At 40.5% G+C, this 21,253-nt stretch overlaps 1 protein-coding gene across 11 annotated transcripts in view; it reads right to left on the reverse strand.

Annotated features, from left to right (window-relative positions):
- Positions 1–20,470, reverse strand: part of Fastkd1 (FAST kinase domains 1) — a 29,601-nt gene extending 9,131 nt beyond the window's left edge. For 8 of the 11 annotated variants that reach the window (XM_076928872.1, XM_076928871.1, XM_076928870.1 and 5 more), the window contains exons 1-9: positions 19,068–20,470; positions 18,607–18,675; positions 16,226–16,351; positions 15,399–15,797; positions 13,645–13,755; positions 12,450–12,581; positions 10,624–11,110; positions 8,664–8,778; positions 954–1,082 (exon numbers count right to left, since the gene is read on the reverse strand). In XM_076928872.1, the coding sequence (XP_076784987.1) occupies positions 954–1,082; positions 8,664–8,778; positions 10,624–11,110; positions 12,450–12,581; positions 13,645–13,755; positions 15,399–15,797; positions 16,226–16,351; positions 18,607–18,675; positions 19,068–19,402 (1,903 nt within the window). In that variant the 5' untranslated portion in view covers positions 19,403–20,470. The remainder of the gene's footprint in view (positions 1–953; positions 1,083–8,663; positions 8,779–10,623; positions 11,111–12,449; positions 12,582–13,644; positions 13,756–15,398; positions 15,798–16,225; positions 16,352–18,606; positions 18,676–19,067) is intronic. The other 3 variants (XM_076928866.1, XM_076928873.1, XM_034496229.2) reach the window with 3 other exon arrangements.
- Positions 20,471–21,253: the final 783 nt, after the last annotated feature.

The following is a 21,253-nucleotide window of genomic DNA, read 5'->3' on the forward strand; positions in this document are numbered from 1 at the left end:
TATGTCTGAAGACAGCTACAGTGTACTCATATATACATAAAATAAATAATTCTTTTTTTTTTTTTAAAAAGCAATTTAAGATCTCCAACCATTTAAAAACACTTTGATATATGAGTATTTATATGAGACCAAAGGAAATACTCCAAGTGTGTGGGGTTAGCTCAGTGGCGGTTTGTTCAGCATGCAGAACACCCTGGGCTCAATCCTCTCCACACAAAATGAAAAGAAGGAAAGGCAGGCACCAGCCCAATGGTAGCAGTTTCACTTGGAGGTAGAATTAGGGATATTATCAAACTTTGATGTTGTTTAATGTGTTGTCCAAAGTTTCTATAATATTCATAATTTTTTAAAGTACAGGATCTCAATACAAGGCCCTGGCTGGCCTGGTTAGTTTAAAGTCTTAGCCAGCCGGGCGGTGGTGGCGCCCGCCTTTAATCCCAGCACTTGGGAGGCAGAGGCAGGCGGATTTCTGAGTTCGAGGCCAGCCTGGTCTACAAAATGAGTTCCAGGACAGCCAGGGCTACACAGAGAAACCCTATCTCAAAAAACCAAAAAAATGAAAAAATAAAAAAATAAAAATAAATAAAAAAGTCTTAGCCAACCTCTTACCTCAGCCTCCCAAATGCTAAAATTATAATATATGTGTGTGTGTGTGTGTGTGTGTGTGTGTGTGTGTGTTCTATACCTATTATGTGTTTTACATATTTATAATTATAGCCACATATATTTCACACACGTATATCCCTACCCTCCAAGTCCTGGAGATGAAATTCAGAGTTTAACAAATGCTAAGCAAGCATTCTACTATTAATCTATCCCCTAGTCAATAAAAAAAATGCTTTTATTAACAGGAAATAATGTTATTAACCTTTAAATGCTTCATTATGGGCACAACTGATACTTGCATATAAAGTGCATATATTAAATTCTAAAAATAAAATATAGATACATACTTTCAAGTTGGGAATCTAATCTGGCTAGGAACTCAATGTTAAACAGTTTCTTTAGCAGATCTTCTGGAAAATATTCACGTGTGGCCAAAGAAAAACCAAGAAACACTAATGTACCAGGATCCAATGTACCTAAAAAATAAGTTTAAAATTGTAACATACAGATGTTTCATAAATACACATAAACAGGTAAGCTGTTTAGATATAGTCGGTTTTTTTAAATGACATAAAAGAAAACAAATCATATCAACACAAAATTAATCTATATCATTACAAGTCAACAGTAATTTAGGGGCAGAGACAGATTTTGGGTGGCAGCTCTGCCCCCAACATCCAAGAACCCAGAGGAAGCAGGGATCCCAGGCACTCGAACTCAGGCAGTATCTTAGGTAAGCAGACAGCAGGGCCCGCCCTAAACAGGGAGTAACTGGGAACCAAAAGGACCCAGGAAGTCACTCCCGGCCTGGAACACTGGTTCCTTCCGGTCTAGGCCAGAGCACTGAGCAGATCTTGGGTGGCAGCTCTGCCCCCAACCTCCAAGAACCCAGAGGAGGCAGGGATTTCAGGCGCTCTAACTTGGACAGTGTCTTAGAAACTAGTTCTCAGATCTGAGGCCTAGATCAGACCTCTGCCAGATCTGCTGTTGTGTGGACCCCGGATTCCACCTGAGACATACTGGAAGGTCCACTCAATCCAGATCCACAGAGGAACAAATGAACTCAGAGCTTCAGACAACATATCCTGAGATATTCTAGAGGAGACACTGCACCCAGAACAGCAGACACCTAGCTGGACTACTACCTTGGAGGCACCATATCCTGAGGCATCCTAGAGGTACCACTGTAATCAGTGCAGCTGGAAAAGATCACAGAGACATCTGGACCCCTAGGAGATCAGACACAAGCTAGATAATTAGAAAGACAGGCTTCAGTCAGAGACAGCAAGTACAGGCAGCACTAGAGTTAACCAGATGGCAAAAGGCAAGAGCAAGAATGTAAGCAACAGAAACCAAAGTTACATGGCATCATCAGAACCCAGCTCCCCCATCAGAGCAAGCCCTGAACACCCCATCACACCAGAAAAGCAGGAATCAGAATTAAAATCACTTCTCATGATGATGATAGAGGGCTTTAAGAAAGACATAAATAACACTCTCAAAGAACTTAAGGAGAGCACTGGTAGACAGATAGAAACCCTTAAAGAGGAAACACAAAAATCCCTTAAGGAATTTCAAGAAAATGCAACCAAACGGGAAAAGGAATTACACAGAACCATGCAGGATCTAAAAATGGAAGTAGAAACAATAAAGAAATCACAAAGGGACAATACCCTGGAGATAGAAAACCTAAAAAAAAGATCAGGAGTCATAGACACAAGTATCACCAACAGAATACAAGAGATGGAAGAGAGAATCTCATGTGCAGAAGATACCATGGAAAACATTGACACAACTGTCAAAGAAAATGCAAAATACAAAAAGCTACTAACCCAAAATATACAAGAAATCCAAGACACAATGAGAAGGCCAAACCTAAGGATAATAGGTATAGATGAGGGGGAAGACTCCCAACTAAAAGGACCAGTAAATATCCTCAACAAAATTATAGAGGAAAACTTCCCTAACCTAAAGAAAGAGATGTCCATAAATATACAAGAAGCTTACAGAACTCCAAATAGTTTAGACCAGAAAAGAAATACTTCCCACCATATAATAGTCAAAACATCAAATGTACAAAACAAAGAAAAAATACTAAAAGCAGTAAGGGAAAAAGGCAAAGTAACATATAAAGGCAGACCTATAAGAATTACACCAGACTTCTCACCAGAGACCAAAAAAGCCAGAAGATCCTGGACCGATATCATACAGACCCTAAGAGAACACAAATGCCAGCCCAGACTACTATACCCAGCAAAACTGTCAATCATTATTGATGGAGAAACCAAAATATTCCATGACAAATCCAAATTTACACAGTATCTCAACACAAATCCAGCACTTCAAAGAATAATTGGTGGAAAACTCCAACACAAGGAGGGAAACTACAACCTAGAAAAAGCAAGAAAGTAATCTTCCAAAAACCCCAAAAGAAGATAGTTACACAAACATATCTCCACGGATGTTAGCCCAAAAGCTTGGATTAGCGAAGACTCAACCCACAGACCACATGAAGCTCATGAAGAAGGACGACCAAGAGGGGATGCCTCAGTTCTACTTAGAATGAGAAATAAAAATGCTCAAGGGAGCAAATAGGGAAACAAAACATGGAACAGAAACTGAAGGAGGGGCCATCAGGAGACCTTTCCACCTGGGTATTCACCCCATGTACAGCCACCTAATCTGTTATTGACCCCAGGTGGAAAGCAACAATACCAAACAACCAGAGCCCCCCAGGGTCTAAACCACCAGCCTGGGAACACATAGGGAGGGACCCAAGACTCCAGAGGTATATGTAGGGGAGGATGGCCCTGTCCCATAAAAAAAATGAATGAAAAATGAATGAATGAACACACAGTGGGGGGGGGGATGTGAGGGCGGGGAGGGGATAGTGAGGGGGGTAGGTGTGGTCACTGCCTCATAGAAGCATGAGGAGGGGGATGGGATAGGTTTCTGGGTGGTGGGAGGAAGTAGGCTAAGGGGATAAAATCTGAAATGTAAATACTACAACCAATTTTAACAAGCGGGGAAAAAAACGTCTTCAGAACCATCATCTTTAAAAAAAAATGTCAGCCCCCTGGGGGTAGGAAATTTTTTTTTCTTGATACTAAAACTTGTTCTGAGAATTGTATATTGCAGAATACACAGCCTTGGTGTATCTACTCATCAAGCATACTGAGCAGACCTGCCCAAACCTCTGATGTCCTGGAATTCCATCTGGATTCAGTGAAGATACAGCATCAGAGGCTTATCAACTTACTCTCCCCCCAACCCCTCTTCTAAAATCTCAACGCCCTTAATCTTCAAGCCCTTAATCAGCTTGAAGAAGTTAAAGAAGAGTCAGCGCCCCTATTCCCTGAGCTTGGGGACTAATGTGATTAATAATGGTCTGTCTTTCTAGGGACAAGTAGTGGTTTTGTTGGAACAGGGGGGATTAGCTAGGACTTACTGCATAGCCATAACCTACTGGTAGAAATCTGTATAATTATAATCAAGATGAAGTTATAATTTCTTAAATGGTACAAAATTTACTTTGATCTCAAATTTAAGGTTTTCATTGGTACGAGCCTCTTATTAATATAAAAATGAGATGAATATTGATACACTCATGGGCATTGTGCCTGTATAACACATTTAGGAATACAATGCCTAGACCTAGCCCTTTTTTAACTGATTTGGGATGGTTAACCTATGAGTTAAGGGACTATAGCAAATTCATATTTTTGAGTTTATTGTTAGGGTGTTTTCCATATTTTACTTAGAAATAGCTGAGAGGAGTTAACGGAAAACAGTCCAGGTTACCTTACATGGATAGTTGGTTTTCAAAACATCAGAAGTCCATAGAACTAATGCTACAAATATTTATATATTAATGTTCATATTGATTAGAGACCTTTCTGCTCCTGACAGCTTCCTCTCGTGGATTCTAAGAAGAAATTGAGCATCCTTGGAGTTACTCCAGTTGTGTGGTAACAGCCACTAGGCAAGAATTGCCTCTCTCCATCTACAGACAAATTACTGTCCAGAAAAGGACACACATGCAGAATAGTCGACTGATTATATCTGCCTAGACAGAGTAATCAGTCCTTAATAATCCTGCATCACCAAGGTCTGTCAGATGATTCTGGGCCAGAAGGCTGAAGATTTGATGCTCCAACGTTCGGTAGTATAGGGGCTTTTCAGGTGTTCAGAGGTCTCTATAAATTGGCTAAGTTTTAGAAGCTATGCTTTGTGCTTCCCACAATTATAGTTAACTCAGTCATTCTGGATTTCTGACGGGGTTGAAAACTTATAGCTATTTACCGTAAGAGAAAAGATTTGAGTGGATAGTCGTCAGCTGACATTCATCCTAAAGCCAGGTTCAGAACTAAATGTTTTAGTTAGGATAGATGACAGAGGTGCTGGTTAGTCAACAAAATGATGGACTGGGTATTAGGACTATCTTGTACCTCACTGGTACAAATTGGCATAATTATGCTCTAATTGTATTTTGAGAGAAAAGTTTCATTTTAACAGGAAAGGTGATGTGTAGGAGGAGCTAAGGTAGGAGGAGTACTGAGAGGAAGAAAAGGAGTAAGAAGAGGAGGAGAAGAAGGATAGGAGAAGGTAGGTGATGAAAGAAAGAAAGAGGGGGGAGACAGGGAGGCAGATATTCATGTATCTCCACCAGTCAAAGATAGTTGTTATATCTAGGTTGGTCAGTGGGTTACACCTCTGATTGAACAATTCCAAACTTATAACGCTTATGATTAACATTATTTTAAAAAAAATGTATAAATGCAAAAAGGAAAAGGGGGCATGGGATAGGGGGTTTCTAAGGGGGGGAATGGGGAAAGGGGATGGCATCTGAAGTGTAAATAAAATATCTAATAAAAAAAAATAATAATAATAATAATAAATAAAAAAAAAATTTAGGGGCAGAGAAAGAAACAAAGACAAAGCCGGGCGGTGGTGGCGCACGCCTTTAATCCCAGCACTTGGGAGGCAGAGGCAGGCGAATTTCTGAGTTCGAGGCCAGCCTGGTCTACAGAGTGAGTTCCAGGACAGCCCGGGCTACACAGAGAAACCCTGTCTCGAAAAACCAAAAAAAAAAAAAAAAAAAAGAAAGAAAGAAAGAAAGAAAAAGAAAAAAAAAAAAAAAGAAACAAAGACAAAAGAAAGTACTGCTGACCCAGCATAGTGGCAAATACCTTTGATCCCAGCACATGAGAGGCAGAGGCAGGTAGATCTCTGTGAGTTCTCTAACAACCACTGTGATCTACAGAGCAAGTTCTAGGACAGCCATGGATACACAGAGAAACCCTGTCTCAGAAAGCCAGAGAGAGAGAGAGAAAAAGAGAGAGAGAGAGAGAGAGAGAGAGAGAGAGAGAGAGAGAGAGAGAGAGCTAGCTAGCTCTTACATAGAAGGGACAAACTAACATAATCCACTGGCATGAGAATACTTACAAAGGACAGAAAAGACAAACTCAAACCTTTACAGGTGTGGTGGCATACAGCTAGGATCCCAGCACTTGGGAGGCTGAGGCAGGTTAACTGTACAAGTGTGAGACCAGCCCGGCTACATTACAGTTGCAGGTCAGTCTGGGCTAATGTGAGACCTTGTCTTCAAAATCAGACAAACAAAAATCGTTCTGTTTGGATTTATTTGCTATATTTATTTTGTAAAAGACCAAATCAACGAATGAGGCAAATAGCTAGGTACACTAGCTGCAACCTCAGTGCTTAAAAGGAGAAAACAGGAGGGTCAGGAGTTTAAGGCTAACCTCACATACATGCTACATACCAAGTTTGAGGCTACCCTGTAGTACATGAGACCGACTATAAAACACACACACAGCTCTCAACCTGTGGGTCTGAACCCCTTTGGGGGTTAAATGATCTTTTCACGGGGGTCTCCTAAAACCATAGAAAAACACAGATATTTATATTATGATTCACAATCATAGCAAAATTACAGTTATGAAGTAGCAATTAAAATAATGTTATGGCTGGGGTCAGCACAACATGAAGAAATGTATTAAAGCATTGCAGCCTTAGGAAGGTTGAGAACCACTGCTCTAACGGATCCTAGTTTGATTCCCAACACCTACTTGGCAGCTCATAACCATCTGTTAACACCAGTTCCAGAGGACTTAATGCTCTCTTCTGGCCTCCGTGGGGACCGGGCATGTAAGTGGTATACAGACATATATGTAGGCAAAACATTCATACACATAAAATTTCAAAGAATATTTTAAATGGGCCTAAACCATAATATATTATATGTACCACAACAAGGTACTTTTGCAGACAATGTATAATACAGTCACCACTAGTAATCATACAATCTGTAATATGACACATCTTCAATAAAACAGCCGATCTTTATTATTTAAAAACAAAAGAAAAAACAGGAAGGAGGTAATAAAATTAAACAAAGCTCATTTTCAAAGAAAAGACAAATCAGAGGCTCATCACTCAAGCACGAAGGAAGCTGTACACAAGGGTCAAGACTTCAAGGCCAGGGTAGGGAGATGGCTCAGTGGGTAAAGTGCTTGCTTGCTATACAAAGCATGAAGACCTGAGTCCAATGCGCCAGAATCCATATAAAAAGTTGGCATGGCCGCACACACCTGTAACCCAGTGCCAGGGATGGAGACAGAAGGATCCCAGCATCTCACCCAACCAGACAATCTAGCCCCATCAGTGAGCTCTAGGATCAGTGATGACCATGCCACAAAAAAAATGAGGTAGAGGGGCTGAGGTGTCTCAGTGGGTCAAGACAGAGCTTCCTAAGCAGGTCTGAGAACCTGAGTTCAGATCCTCAGAGCCACATAAAGCCTGGGGAAACGGGAGGCAGAACAAGAGCATACTGGGAAGCTCCTGCGTCAACCAACTAGGACTACTCAGGGACAAACAAAAGACCCCCAACAAGAGCAAAATCAAGGACCAACACTTGAGATTATCTTCTACAACTCGCACTAGAAAATGTACACACGGTACACACACACACACTGCACAAGCCCATAATAAGTCTAGCCTAAGTTACAGATTGAGAACCTCCCAGTATGGGAAATGAAAAATTGGTAAGAGATGAGAAAATTTGGTAATGGTCTAAGCAGTAGATAGCACTGTTCATTATCTTGGTTATAGTGCTGGCATAATGGTTACAAAGGAGGATGTCCCCTTTCCCTGACGCATACAGAATGGATAATTCAAAGACTCATCATATGCAACGAATGACAGGAATCAAGCTAGACTGGGGAGATACTGTACAGATGTTTGTCCCTTCAATTTTAATAGACTTTTGAAAACCATAATAACAGAAAGAAAAAAAAAAAAAAACAAAAAAACACAGTCTATTCCCCAGGAGTGTGATATTCTAGATTACAAGAGATGAAACACGTAACCACCAAAAGCAACAAGTAAGTATTACAGTGGTTATTTGGGGTACAACTCAGGAGACTTTAAACAGTGGACTCTATTAGGGACTACTAGTGTTCAGGGACTACTGGAGTTTCTTAGTGTACCAACAGTGGTGCTGATACAAGGCAGTTTCATCATCCTGGGCAGGTGTATGCTTCAGTACCACAGTACAGTAGCCTTTGAAATGGGATGGGGGTGGTGGGTAAGCAAGAGAGATAAGGTAAGCATGATAAAATATTAACATTATCAAGGCCACCCTGTGAATATATCCATGTTCATTGTTCAGTTCTTACATAAATCTGACATGTTCATATTTTAAAAAGCCTCAGAGAAATGGATACTTTTCTTTTGAGACAGGTTCTTTCAAGACACAATAGGTAGGAAAGTAGTTGGATAGAGAGATAGATGATAGACAGACAGATGTCCATCCAGAAGACTTGAACTCCCCCATAACCCAAGCAGGTATCAGGCAATCAATCTTTCTGCCTCGACGTGCTGGAATTTCAAAAACACACCATCACACCCAGTAGTTCAGAATTTCCAGCTCTTTTGAGTACCCCATATTGAAGGCCATTGTAACAGCTCTTGGTTCATATTTACAATAAGAATCTACTCGTCCACTCATTCATTATATTGTCAAACACTTTACCTACCTGAGTAAGAATTACAGCATCGGACACACGCTCCAAAAAATTCATCCTTTTGAGGTGGATCATAGTTCAAAATGCTGAATGGGAGGATAATAGCAAGAACTGAAAAGGGATGGATCTGTATAAATGAAACAAAATTTAATATAGGCTTCAGCAAAATTAATTTTAACTTATCGTTTCAGATAAAGTCTAACATGCCTGAAATGAAAGTACAGATGTACCACTTACTAACTCTTGCACCCTGCGATGATTTAAAGTTGTGACTATTAGTAACCATAAAAATGCTAGTATTAAAAAAAAAAAAAAGCCAGCCAATCTATGACTTAATTCTGCCAGGTGTAATGGCCTGTTCTAGGCTCCATCACTCACTGAAAATAAACAGGAAGCAGCCCCTGTTATTTCCATGCCACCAGTACCTGGAGTCAGGATCTCACTCTACAGCCCAAGCTGACCTCAAACTCAAGGTCGGTTGCTCGGATGGTGGGTGTGAGCTCTGATGCCCAGCACTGGGGTTGGACCTGAGACATGCATATCTATACAAGCACTCCTCCACTGGGCCACGTCCGCTTCATTGTCTCAGCTGCTTATTCACTCACTCACCTAAGCACCTGCTGGGCACAAAGCTAAGCAAGTAAGACATCTTGTTCAGTTGTGAAAAATACTAGCTTCTAAATGAAGACCTTATCCTAAGATATATACCATAGTCATTTTGTAAGCATAATCTCACATGATCCATAAAGAAGCTTTTCCAATGTAATTTCAGAAACATATACACTGACAACTCAGGAACACTGATTTCAGTGGATACCTTCTCAGTCTTCACACTTATCTCTTATTTCGTGTGTGTGTGTGTGTGTGTGTGTGTGTGTGATGTGCATGTGAGTGTGTGTGTCACATCTGAATGTGTAAGTCAGAGAATAACTTTGTGCAGTTGGTTCTCTCCTTCCATGTTTATAAGGATTCTGAAGAACCAACTCAGGTCCATCAGACTTGCTTCATTGGAGAGAGGCAAGTTCACTTACTCACTAATCCATCTTGTCAGGCCTGTAACAGTGATACCCAGGATTATAGAAAAAAAGAAAATTAAAAGTCAATTGTTGTGTACCATGCAAATATACCTAATATTTAAAATATTGCTTTCTAATTAAACAATTTTTACAAGTTGAGATAGCACATACTGGTAGGATTTCTTGAAGGAAGTGGAGGCAGGAAGACCACGAGTTTGAGGCCAGCCTGGGCTACAAATTTTAAAGACAGGAAGTAGTGGCATACACTTTTAATCCTAGAATTTGGGTGACAGAGGCAGGTAGGATCATTTTGAGTTCATGGCCAGCCTGGTCTATGGAGTGGGTTCTAGGATATCCAGGGCTGTTACACAAAGAAACGCTGTCTTAAACAAAAATAATAAATAAATAGATAGATAGATAGATAGATAGATAGATAGATAGATAGATAGATAGATAGATCTGACCTCTGACCTTAGTTGGGCATAGTAGCATACACCTTTAATCCCAGCACTAGGAGGCAGAGGCAGAAAGATCTCTGTGAGTTCTAGGTGAGCTTGGACTATGCAGTGGGTTCCAGGTCAGCCAGAGCTACATAATGAGATTCTCGGAACGCCCGCCTCCCCCGACTTCTGATCGTAAGGGCTGAAGGACTAAAGAACACCACGAAACTCTCCAGATCTATGGCCAGAGGGGCAAAGCAGACGCTCTGGTTTGTTTTGTTTGAGACAAGGCCTCTGTTCACTTTGACCTTAAACTCCTGGCACTCCTCCTGCTTCAGCCTTCTAAATGCCGAGGTTGTAAGTGGGACATCACACCCTGATCTGAAGCGGTTTTAAAGAGAAAAATAACAAACTGGTGAGCTAGAAGCCAGAGGTGAGTTTTTAAGTGTCACGCTGTAATCTAAGTTCAGAAAGTACTTAAGGACCTATAAGTAATGACTAACATTTAAGTCTCACCTTTTCAATCTGCTGAACAACCACTGAAGCTATCCTATCGAGCAGCAGAGTGCTGAGGTAGTTAGTTTTGGAAAGGAAAGATGCGATCTTGGCAACATTGCTGTAATCGATTTCATCCACGAAACGCTGCAGGGCAGCGACTGACTCTTCAATTAAGGATTCGTGAAGCCATTCTCCCTTCAAAGCCTTTAGCCCCTCCCACAGAAGATCCAAGTTGGTGCTCTCTTGTAGCCGGTGATGGCCCCAGTGATCTAGTTTTTGAAGGAGGTCCAGTTGCTTTCCAGTAGTACTAGCCAAGCATACGTGATCATTCTGAATCCAGCGCATGAGACAGACTGCCAAATCACTCAGTTCTCTGAAGTCACACTGTGGTAAAACTGCTTCAATGCGGGAGACCACCGTTTCGTTGAGGTGAGGATATGGCAGCATGGAAAGAGCAGAGACCAGGACAGAAATCTCACTGGGTATGACACTAACTTCCAAACGACTACCATGTAAAGGAAAAGGGAGGGGAAAAAACAAACAAACAAACAAAAGAACATAATCAACACACCAGCAACAACAACAAAAAACACCCAAAATACATGAATTAAAATAGTGTTACACAACTGTTCTTAACTGGTGAGGTAAGTTTAGAAAGCCACTTCATTTAAGATTTATTCACTGGGGACAGGTCTCACGAGGTCACTAAGGAAAGGCTAAGGTGACATAACTATGCTCCAAACTTTTTTATGCAAAAAAACAAAAACAAACAAACAAACAAACAAACCCACCATCACTGGGAAGAAGGGGTCGGCATCAGAACAGCGCCCAGTGCTGATGCTGGGGAGAGGTCTGAGCTCTGTGTCTGTGTAACCATCAGGAGCTGCTGTGACCTTGAGTAGTCCCTGGTATGGAGGATCCTCAATGCCAATTCAATTCCCTTCTTGTTTATATGTACAGGACATACAGCCTTAAGTCACTGGCAGACAGACAGACAGACACACACACATCCGACCTCATTCTCTAATTTTCCTTCTCTAAATCTACACAGTAACTATCTCACCATGAGAACAGTGGTTCTTTTTTGTTTTTTGTTATTTTTGAGACAGGGTTTCTTTGTGTAGTCCTGGCTGTTCTAGAACTTGCTCTGTAGACCAGGCTGGCCTCGAATTTACAGAGCTCCACCTGCCTCTTCCTCCTGAGTGCTGGGATTAAAGGTGTGTGCTCCCATTTTGAGAACAGTAACTGTTAAACAGCAAATTAAGAACTGGCCACTTTAAGGTAACTGTATGTTTAGAAGGGTAGAAGAAATAATTCAATCATAATAATTTAAAAACTGAGTTGCTATGATTTTATTATGTGTTGGTTTTGGAAACATGCACACACCACTGATTGCCTGGCATATAAAATAATCATGATATTCCATGCTAGTCACAGTGCATTGGCAAAGGCAGTGCCATTCATTATTAGTAAGCTTAGAGATTAAAGTTAGTAATACTTCATTTTAGCCCAATCAAATTAATGAATAACTGTGTGACTTCCAAATTAGAGTACAGTGTTACATATCCAGAGAAAATAAGGTAATTTTCAGTTATTAATGTAAGTGGAAAACTGTATGAAACAATGCTGTTTTATTAGCATTACCATTATATGTTTGTTTAGTTGTTCAGTGGGGATCACACTCAGGGTTCATATATGCTAGTACAGCATGCTAGGTATAACCCAGACCTTAGAAATTCAGTAATAAGCCATTCAGTCTTATCCAGAAAACTTCAGCTACATGGAGAGATTTTGAAATGAAATACTAACTTAATACTTTATTTTTTTAAATACTTAAATCTTACCTAAGAAGTAATTCTCTGAGTTTCATAAAAAGCTCCTTACTTTGAAATTGTAGAAAAGTCAGTGCTTGTATTATCTTCAATAGCTCTATAGACTTATAGCTATCCAAGTGTTTGTGCAGAACAGAAGCAATCCTAAAAAGAACACATATTATAAACAAGCTACACACATATTTATTAAACACTTGCTAGACAGACTTCATGGTACACACTCTATGTTGAGGATCAGTAAAATTATCTCATTTTCTGTTTGTACAGAACTCTCTCAAGACATTGATAGAAACAAAAATAACTAAAATACAGAACAATCATGAAATGTAAATTTGAAAAGGAGTAGAAAAGCACAGCAGTGGGAGTAGAAAGATCACTTAATAGCTAAAAGCACTGGCTGTTCGATAAGACCTGGGTTTAGTTCCCAGCACCCACATGGTGCTTTACAATGATCTGTAACTCCAGTTTCTGGTCTCTGCCAGCACCAGGCGTGCACATAATACAAATACATATGTGTAAGCCAGTCATACACATAATTTTTTTACATAGTAGTTTTTAAAGAAGAGCATAGCTTTAAAAGAGAGGGGTTGGGGAATCCCACAGAGCAGACATCAAATTCCATCCCCTGCTGCCAAGAACAGTTTTATCATAAGTTGCTAACATTTAGCAACACTAATCTCATTTTCTCCTATAATCTTCTGGCCCTCACGTGGACATGCTAACCTTGATTGATAGAGAAGGGAGAGGAGGAAGAAGAAGAGGAGAAGGAAGAGGGGGAGGAGGAAAAAGTGATGAGAAATGAGACAGAGGAGCCGTCACTAAAGAGACATATGATAAGGGAAAATTAAGCATATGCAATTTGAATTTTTTTTTCCTTCTTAAATCTCTCACATTACTAATAAGCTACTGTTCGGCATTACAGGCAACAGTGAGACAAGTCCACATGGAAGCTTCGGGAGGCACAGAGCCCTTGCACTATGCACTGTGACACTCTGCTCCAGTCTAACAGCAGTAGCCAAGGAAATAAAAACCGCTGTAAACAACTCTGTCTCTGTTCTGAAATCCCAAACGGGAACATAAGCAATGCCTTAAGCAGTCACTCCTTATTATTTCAAAACAATCAAACACAAGTATTTCTGTCAGGAAAAAAAAAAGATACTTATGAGTGACAACTAAACTTGGCACTATGAACTTCAGGAAAGACTACTTTTTAATCAAGTGTGAATTTCTGCTTTCCATATTTTCCATCGCTCCCAACACGATCAGCGCTTGCTGGCTGCTCAGCTCCTCTGATAGCAGTAGGAGAGTTGATTTGAGCCTAGAAGCAAAAATAAAGATTTTTTAATGTTAGAAAGCTAGCTTTCAGTTTGTGTTAATGAATAGCTTTAGTGTAGCAAATAGAAAACTACAAATCTCTCTCCTGTGGAAGTCTTGGAAGCCCTGCTTAAGGGAAAGAGCTCATCACACTTACCTACAGATTGCTACCATTCCTGGGCTGGGGAAATGGCTTAGCAGGTGAGTGTGCGTGCTACTCTTGCAGAAGACTCACGTTTGGTTCCCAGCATCCATTCACCTGTAACTCCAGCTCCAGGGAATTACAATACTACAGGACACTGAGGGCTTCTGCATTCACACTTGTTGATACCCAAAGACACACACGTATACATAATTAAAAATACTTTCAAAGACTGCTATAATTCTAAACATTCCATACACTTATGCTGCGTAGGGGAATCTTATGCACCGCATAACTCTGGCCTCATAGTCTAGGAAGGGAGAATCTAATGATATTTGCGTTTTAATTTAACATCTACTCATCTTCTACCAATAGCTCAATATTTTAAATGGAATAAGATCTGACCAAAGTACCAGAAATACTCCTAGGTATATCACATCCAACCAAATGTCATGCATAGATCTATACGCCAGATATTTGGGAGGCTGAAACAGAACCACAAGTGTTCAACACTTGCCTGGCCAACTTAGTGAAACTGTCTCCAAATAAAAAGTAAATAGGTAAGAGTGCTGGTCTAGTATGTGGAAGATCCTGGGTTCAACTCATAGAACAACAAAAACATTCAACTAAATATTCCAAACATTTCTATCTATACCAATGTCCTATGAAAACAGAAATTCTCAAGCATGGTGCTGTAGGGTACCTGTTACTGTGCACCTAAGTGCTTTTGTTTTGTTTGCCGGTGTGTGTGTGTGTGTGTGTGTGTGTGAGAGAGAGAGAGAGAGAGAGAGAGAGAGAGAGAGAGAGAAATGGGAGAGAGAGAGAGAGAGAGAGAGAGAGAGAGAGAGAGAGAGAAATGGGATCCTGCTTTGCAGCCCTTGGCTGGCCTGGATCTTCCTCTGTAACCCAGGGTAGCCTCCTCCCAAAGACTGGGATCACAGCCAGGCACCACTTTATCCAAAGAAGATGTGCTTCCTTATTTTTTTTTAATTACTGCTAATAGTTTTGTTTCAATATACCTAGGTTAGATATATTTTTTTGTAAAATCATTTCTAATAACAGAACTATTTGTTCTGGAATTGGAATAAATATTTGTAACATATGTTACATTAACATTGCCTTAGTTAGGGTTTCTATTTTGGTGATAAAACACCATGACCAAAAGAAACTTGGGGACTTTGATGGTGCATATGATGAAGTAATGCTGTACCATGATGCACTGTTTAGACTACTATGGCCTAAATAGCCCACTCTCTTCTGCTAGGTCACGAGTCTTATGCTTCTGTGCAAACCCAGGAAGGGCTAATCAAAATACTGAGGTGGAGCCTCCATCTTTTATCTTGGCCCACGGTTTAGAATACACCAGTAGTCTAAAAGTTGGAAATGCAAATGAAAGTCAGAAGAATCAGAGAACAGAGAGTCACAGGTTGTTTCCCCTTCCATAGCAGAACAGGGTGAGCTGAAGAATCCAGCATGAGAAGTAAAGCATTTTAAAGTGAGCTTACTGTGTCTTTATCTCAGGTGTGGCCACCGGCCCCAGCGCCGCAAACAATCTAATGAAGCTTTCCAGATGGTCAGAAGGGAGGGTCATCTCAGACAGCCTCCTTCGAGCCACTTCAACAAATTCAAAGCTGTGGAACTGTAGAGACTGATACAGACTAAGGATTTTACTGATGGACTCCAAGTCAAGATGGCTCTCATTTGTTATGAACACTTGATTACACCTCTCTAACAGTGGGTAATAACTGTATTTGACATTTCGAAGAAACAGTAGTATCCTTCTTGAAATGTTGACCTTGGAAGAATCTACAGTGTCAAAAAGAAGTTCTGTTCTGGTCACCAGTCGCTCCTGCAAACACGGTGATATTAAAGAAGAAATGCTGACCATCAAGACAGACAAGGCCCTGAAGGAGAAAAAAGATACACATTTTGATATCAGTAACAAAAATGACCAATTCTAAATTAAATGACTAGATGTAGCAAGAAACTGGCAAGCATATTGTTTTATGCCATGAACTGTCTCATTCATTTTATTCATTTTTTTTTCTAGCACCATGAGAAACAGATGTCTGGCTCTGACCCGGGAATATCATGTTTTCTGCTGCTACATGAGAAGATGTGACAGGTAGCGGGGACATGACAGGCAAACTTGGTGACTTAAAAATCTTAGATGCTCCAGAGAGTTCAACAATAGCAAGTAGCTTTTGCCATCGATGTTTTATAGATGAAGATGATGAGAACACAAGAGATGAAGTTATGATGACTGACAGATCTCTATCTGCACCCAAAGTCTGCACCTGCACACTCACACGATGCTCCCAGATAGAGGTACCTTAAGTCCTGGATGGTTTCCAGTTTCCTATTTACAATGTCAGCTATTTCTCCCATTAATGGACTAAGATACAGATGCTGATCAGCCAGGCAAGTAGAAAATATTGACAGCACATTAGTATCAAACCTATTAAAAGAAATGCAAGTGAGATCATTAGTATCAGTAAGAACACATGATGCAGTTGTGAAATAAAAAGCAACAAAAATGCTAACGCTGGTCATCTTAATGCTGCTCGTACGAGATGAACATGTGTGTCCAGCATGTGTAAGCAAGGCCCTAGGTTTGGGTTTGAGCCTCAACATAACAAAAAAAAGAGATGTGGTGTACATCTGGGAAGAGTGAGAGGTATGTTTCAAGGGGTATATTTTGAATATGCTTAAAACACATTGTACGAAATTCTTGAAGAATATAAACATTGTATTAAAAAAATCAAATTTTCCAAGAGGAGTTGATTTATTTATTATTATAAAAGTACCAAATGATGATACTTTTAGAAAGAGTTAAAAGAGAATCACCCAAAACTATTTTAGTTTTACTTATAAACTTTTTTTAGGAGACACAGAATGCTGACTCATTTACATATTAGCAAATAAAAGCTCTATGAAAATTTTTAGAATTTAAGCATGGGAAAAGGATCCAATCTCTTCCAGTGAATGGCAAGACAAAAAAGTGAAGTGTTATACATTTCAATGGTTTCCTTTCCCTTTCTTTTCTGTTCTGCGAGTTCTGGAGAGCAAACCCCAGGGCTTATACACACTTTGGCAAGCGTGTGCTAACATTAAGCTACATTCTCAGTGACTAGGTTTTAATGTGTTGCTACTTTGTTTTGTTTATTAAGAGCACCCGTGTCGGGGCTAGAGAGATGGCTCAGTGGTATATACTTCTCTTCCAGGGAATCCAATTTGGCTGTCTAGCGCTCATATCAGGTGGCTCACAACTAGCTGTTAACTCCAACTCCAGGGGATCTAACACCCTCCTCTGGCCTCTGCAGCACCTGCACACATGTGCACATAATCCCTCTACTTTTAAGCATGAGGAAGTTCATAGCAGCACAACACATGATAACCAAAGTGCAGAGAATCCCTGTCTTTATTACCAATACAATGGAAATGCTCTAACAGTGTTGGACCTGAAGCTTACTTTCTTTTCTTTCCCTTTTTGAGTGAAGTCAAAGCTTATTGACAGCAATATAAAACAAGCTAAGACAGAAGGTACCATTTAGCAGGAATAGATATTGGTGTAGATGCTTACTTTCTTTAGGAAGCCTTGAAGCGGACTATAGTCTGTGGTCACTACCCACTCACAGAAATGGGGTGGCAGAAAACCAGGCATGTTTAACATTGTCACATGCTCTCCCATTCCACCAAACTACTGCCTTTCTTTTTGCTTCTTCCATAGCCCTGCAATCTAAGGATATTCTGTTGTTGATGACATTTATTCCCTGTGTTTGGGTGTTTTGTCTGCAGTATGTCTGTGTACTGACTGTGGTAGCTGTGTAGCCATGGAAGCCCGGAGGAAGCCCGGAGGAAGCCTCTCAGGAACTTAAGTAACAGATAACAATCTGTGACCTACCATATGGGTGCTAGGAATCATCTGCCAGGCCACCTTTTTAACCTGATATTTAAGTTTGTTTGTTTGTTTGTTTGCTTGTTTGTTTTATGTACAGTCAATCAGAATCTTCTGTTTCTGAAGCAGAACTCTTCAAGAATCAAAGCAACTAGTTCATGAATGCCTGTGACACCACCACGGTTACATTTTATTAATATGCATGTGGAAAAGTATACTGAAGCCTGCTGAGTGACAGGGGGACACCTGAAATACTTGCCTTTCTTTACTAAGTAAACACAACTCTTGACACAATTAAAAACCCTCCTCAAACAGGCCAGGCGTGGCATTTGAACCCAGCATTGGAGGCAGGCAGATCTCTGGTTTTGAAGCCAGCCTGGTCTACAGGAGAGTTCCAGGTAGGCCTGCCTTAAGGTAAACAAAACAAACAAGCGCCTTTGCCACCTCTTAGGCCTTCTAGAATTATCAAAAAGAACATTTTGTAGTGTGTGTTACAAATAGATCAGAGCTTCAGGAACTGGGAAACATCTTCATGATGAACTTAAGGGACCTGAGTCTCCACCAATCACTAGGAACGCTCCAGTCTACGAAAAAGAAACTACCAAGCCCAGAATTCCCTGCGTGCGTATTATCACAGCTGGCTTAATGTAGTGCCAGGGATGGAATCCTGGGCCTCATGCATGCAAGCACACATTCTAACAATGAAGCTACATCCCCAGGCCCAGTACATTTTTTTTTCTTGTAAAATTTCATTCTTTTCCTATATTCCATTTTGACAATCTCCTGATCTTCTATGACAAGCTCTGAGCACTTGCCTTTCCAGTCTTCTCCATGCTTCTGTAACCAGTGCTTCAATTAGTGGATGATGGGATTCAACTGCAAACCTCAATAAAAACAAGGGAAAGAACCTCTTAATCATCAAAGCCAAGAAACTACAAATAGATCAACAAAGAGAGAACTTTGGCGTGCTACCAAGCATTCATCTGAAGACTAACTACTTACCTATTATATTCTCATTGCCTTTAGCCAACCAACATATCTCCAACATTCTGTAATCAACCAGCCTAATATACCAAAAGCTAGCCATTTCTACCTTCCTAATTTTCAAAACTGTACCACTAACTAGTATCAAAGAATATCTTTCAAAAAATTCTTAAAATATAACATTATCAGAAAAACTATCTCCTGGAAAAAAAGGCTTTTCCGTTTTTAAAGGATTCTTAGAAAATTAAAATATAAACTATAATTCTTTCCATAAAATTGAGAAGCAACTTACTGCTTTATGCTGTATAACACATCCACCAGGGTGTCATCACTCATTGCTGAAATGTGATTTGTCGTAACACTGCAAAGAGTAAGAAACTGAGGATGGTTTCTAACATGTTCAATATTTTTTTCCAACATGGTCTTCTGCTTCTGAAACTGCCAAAGTACATTAAATGCACAGCCCACTTGCTGTTCTGAGAGCGTTGCCGTATTTTTCTCAATAAGACCAAACACTTGTTCTTCATCTGTACAGTTCTGCATCTGAGTAGTTAATGACTCACAACTGAAGGGGCGGAATGGAAACGCTCTCCAAGAGAGTAGAGAGGTGCCTCGTAGACGGAACATATTTATAACGGACGGGTCTCCAAAATAGAGGTTTCTTTTCCTTTCGTAGCACAATTTTGTTTGTTTGTTTGTTTGTTTGTTTAAAACAAAGAATCCGCGCTAGAAGTCAGGTATAATGCGACAGTATAAAAACTGGCTTTCATTCATGTGTTTTATTTTCATCCTGGCAGTTCTAAATCCATTCCAATAGAATCTGTAAAACAACTGGTTAACCTTGGTTACTCTTATCTCATTATTATCAAATTGATCCCCCAAATTCAAATTTCAAGTAACGAGGATTTTTCTTTTTGTTTGAACTACAGACTTTATTCTTGGTCTGAACCAGCTAGATTTCATCCAAATGAAACGGGGGGAGAGAGGGGTGAGGTCTCTCCCTGCACCTAATTTTAAAACGTTTCTTTTCAATTCTGACCACAAAGCAGCATTAGAAAACAAAATTAAAACTGGTTAGTTAGTTTGTTTGTAAGAGTATTTGCTTGCATGTTTGTGGAGATAGTGTCTCATCCTGTAGTCCAATCTACGACGATTGCAAAAAGGTGACCTTGGGGAAACCATTTAACTAAAGGAGACGCCTTGGGAAAGTGTGACACAATTGGAAGTGCAGTGAGCTGGCTTCGAGTGTCGCAGAGCCCCACAGTTCACACATGACAGGTACCCCGAGCACCTGGCCCGCGGGAGAACTAGCCTCCACTTGCCCAGATGGCAACGGTGCTCTGCACCGCAGAGTACCCAAACAGGTAAGTAGACCGCTGCTGCTAAACTAAACCGGGCGTTCCGGGCGGAACCCTGCAAAGTACGGAAGGCAGAGCCACGGACCAAGCGGCGAGTCCTTCCCACACCCGCTACGGCCCTACAGGGCTGCTCTGGACGGCTCAGAAGGCAGGGATCATCCAAGGCCGTCTTGGAAGGGAAGCTGGCGTCTCTCGCTCACCAGTAGCGTCCAAGGGTATTTAGCCTTTCCTGGAGAAACTTCTCCCGGTAAATAGAACGTGTCCCAGAGCGGAAGAAAAGCGGTCCCAAGGCGGCGTGCATCACGGAAGCTCGCACTACAGGTCCCAGAAGGCACCGCAAGAGGCTTGATGGGTTATACGCGCGCAGGGAATTCTGGGCTTGGTAGCTTTTTCCTCGTAGACTGGCGCGTTCTTAGTGATTGGAAGAGAGACTCAGGTCCTTTTAAGTGCATCTCTTACTATGAAGATGTTTCACAGTTCCTGAAGCATTGACCTACAAAATTTTCTTTTTGATGATTCTAGAAGGCCTAAGAGGTAGCAAAGGCGCTTGCCGCCAAGCCTGAGAATGTGAGTTCTATCCCAGGACCCCACAAAGAGGAAGAAGATAGCCAACTTTTTCCTGTTCTCTGACCACACGCACACGCATATACGTATAGATGTACAAACATAATTTTAAATTTTTAAATTTTTTTCAGAGCTGAGGACCGAACCCAGGGTTTCTATCAAAGATTTCTTTATGTGCAAAGTGTATGTTTTATCTCTTTAAATACTTAGAATTAATAATTATTTTATTATATGTACCTGGTGATTAAGCGCATGTAATATTGGTGATTTCACAAAAAGTATTCTTTGTCCAATAGGTGTACATATTTTTGAAAGAATAAAACAGAATTACATACCATGTAACACTGTGTAAATCTATGTTTAAACAACAACAAAAAAAATCTATTGCAAGGACTTTAGAGGTGTCTCAGCAATTAAGAGCACTGTTGTTCTTCCAAAGAATCAGAACTCAATTCCCAACATTTACATGGCCCCTTACAACCACTTGTCAATATGGTTCCAGGGGGTCTGATGCCCTCTTCTGGCCTGTACAGGCACCAGGCAAGGTTTAAGTGCA

Source organism: Arvicanthis niloticus, chromosome 2 (assembly GCF_011762505.2).
Source record: "Arvicanthis niloticus isolate mArvNil1 chromosome 2, mArvNil1.pat.X, whole genome shotgun sequence".
In the NCBI taxonomy this organism is placed as follows: Eukaryota; Metazoa; Chordata; class Mammalia; order Rodentia; family Muridae; genus Arvicanthis; species Arvicanthis niloticus.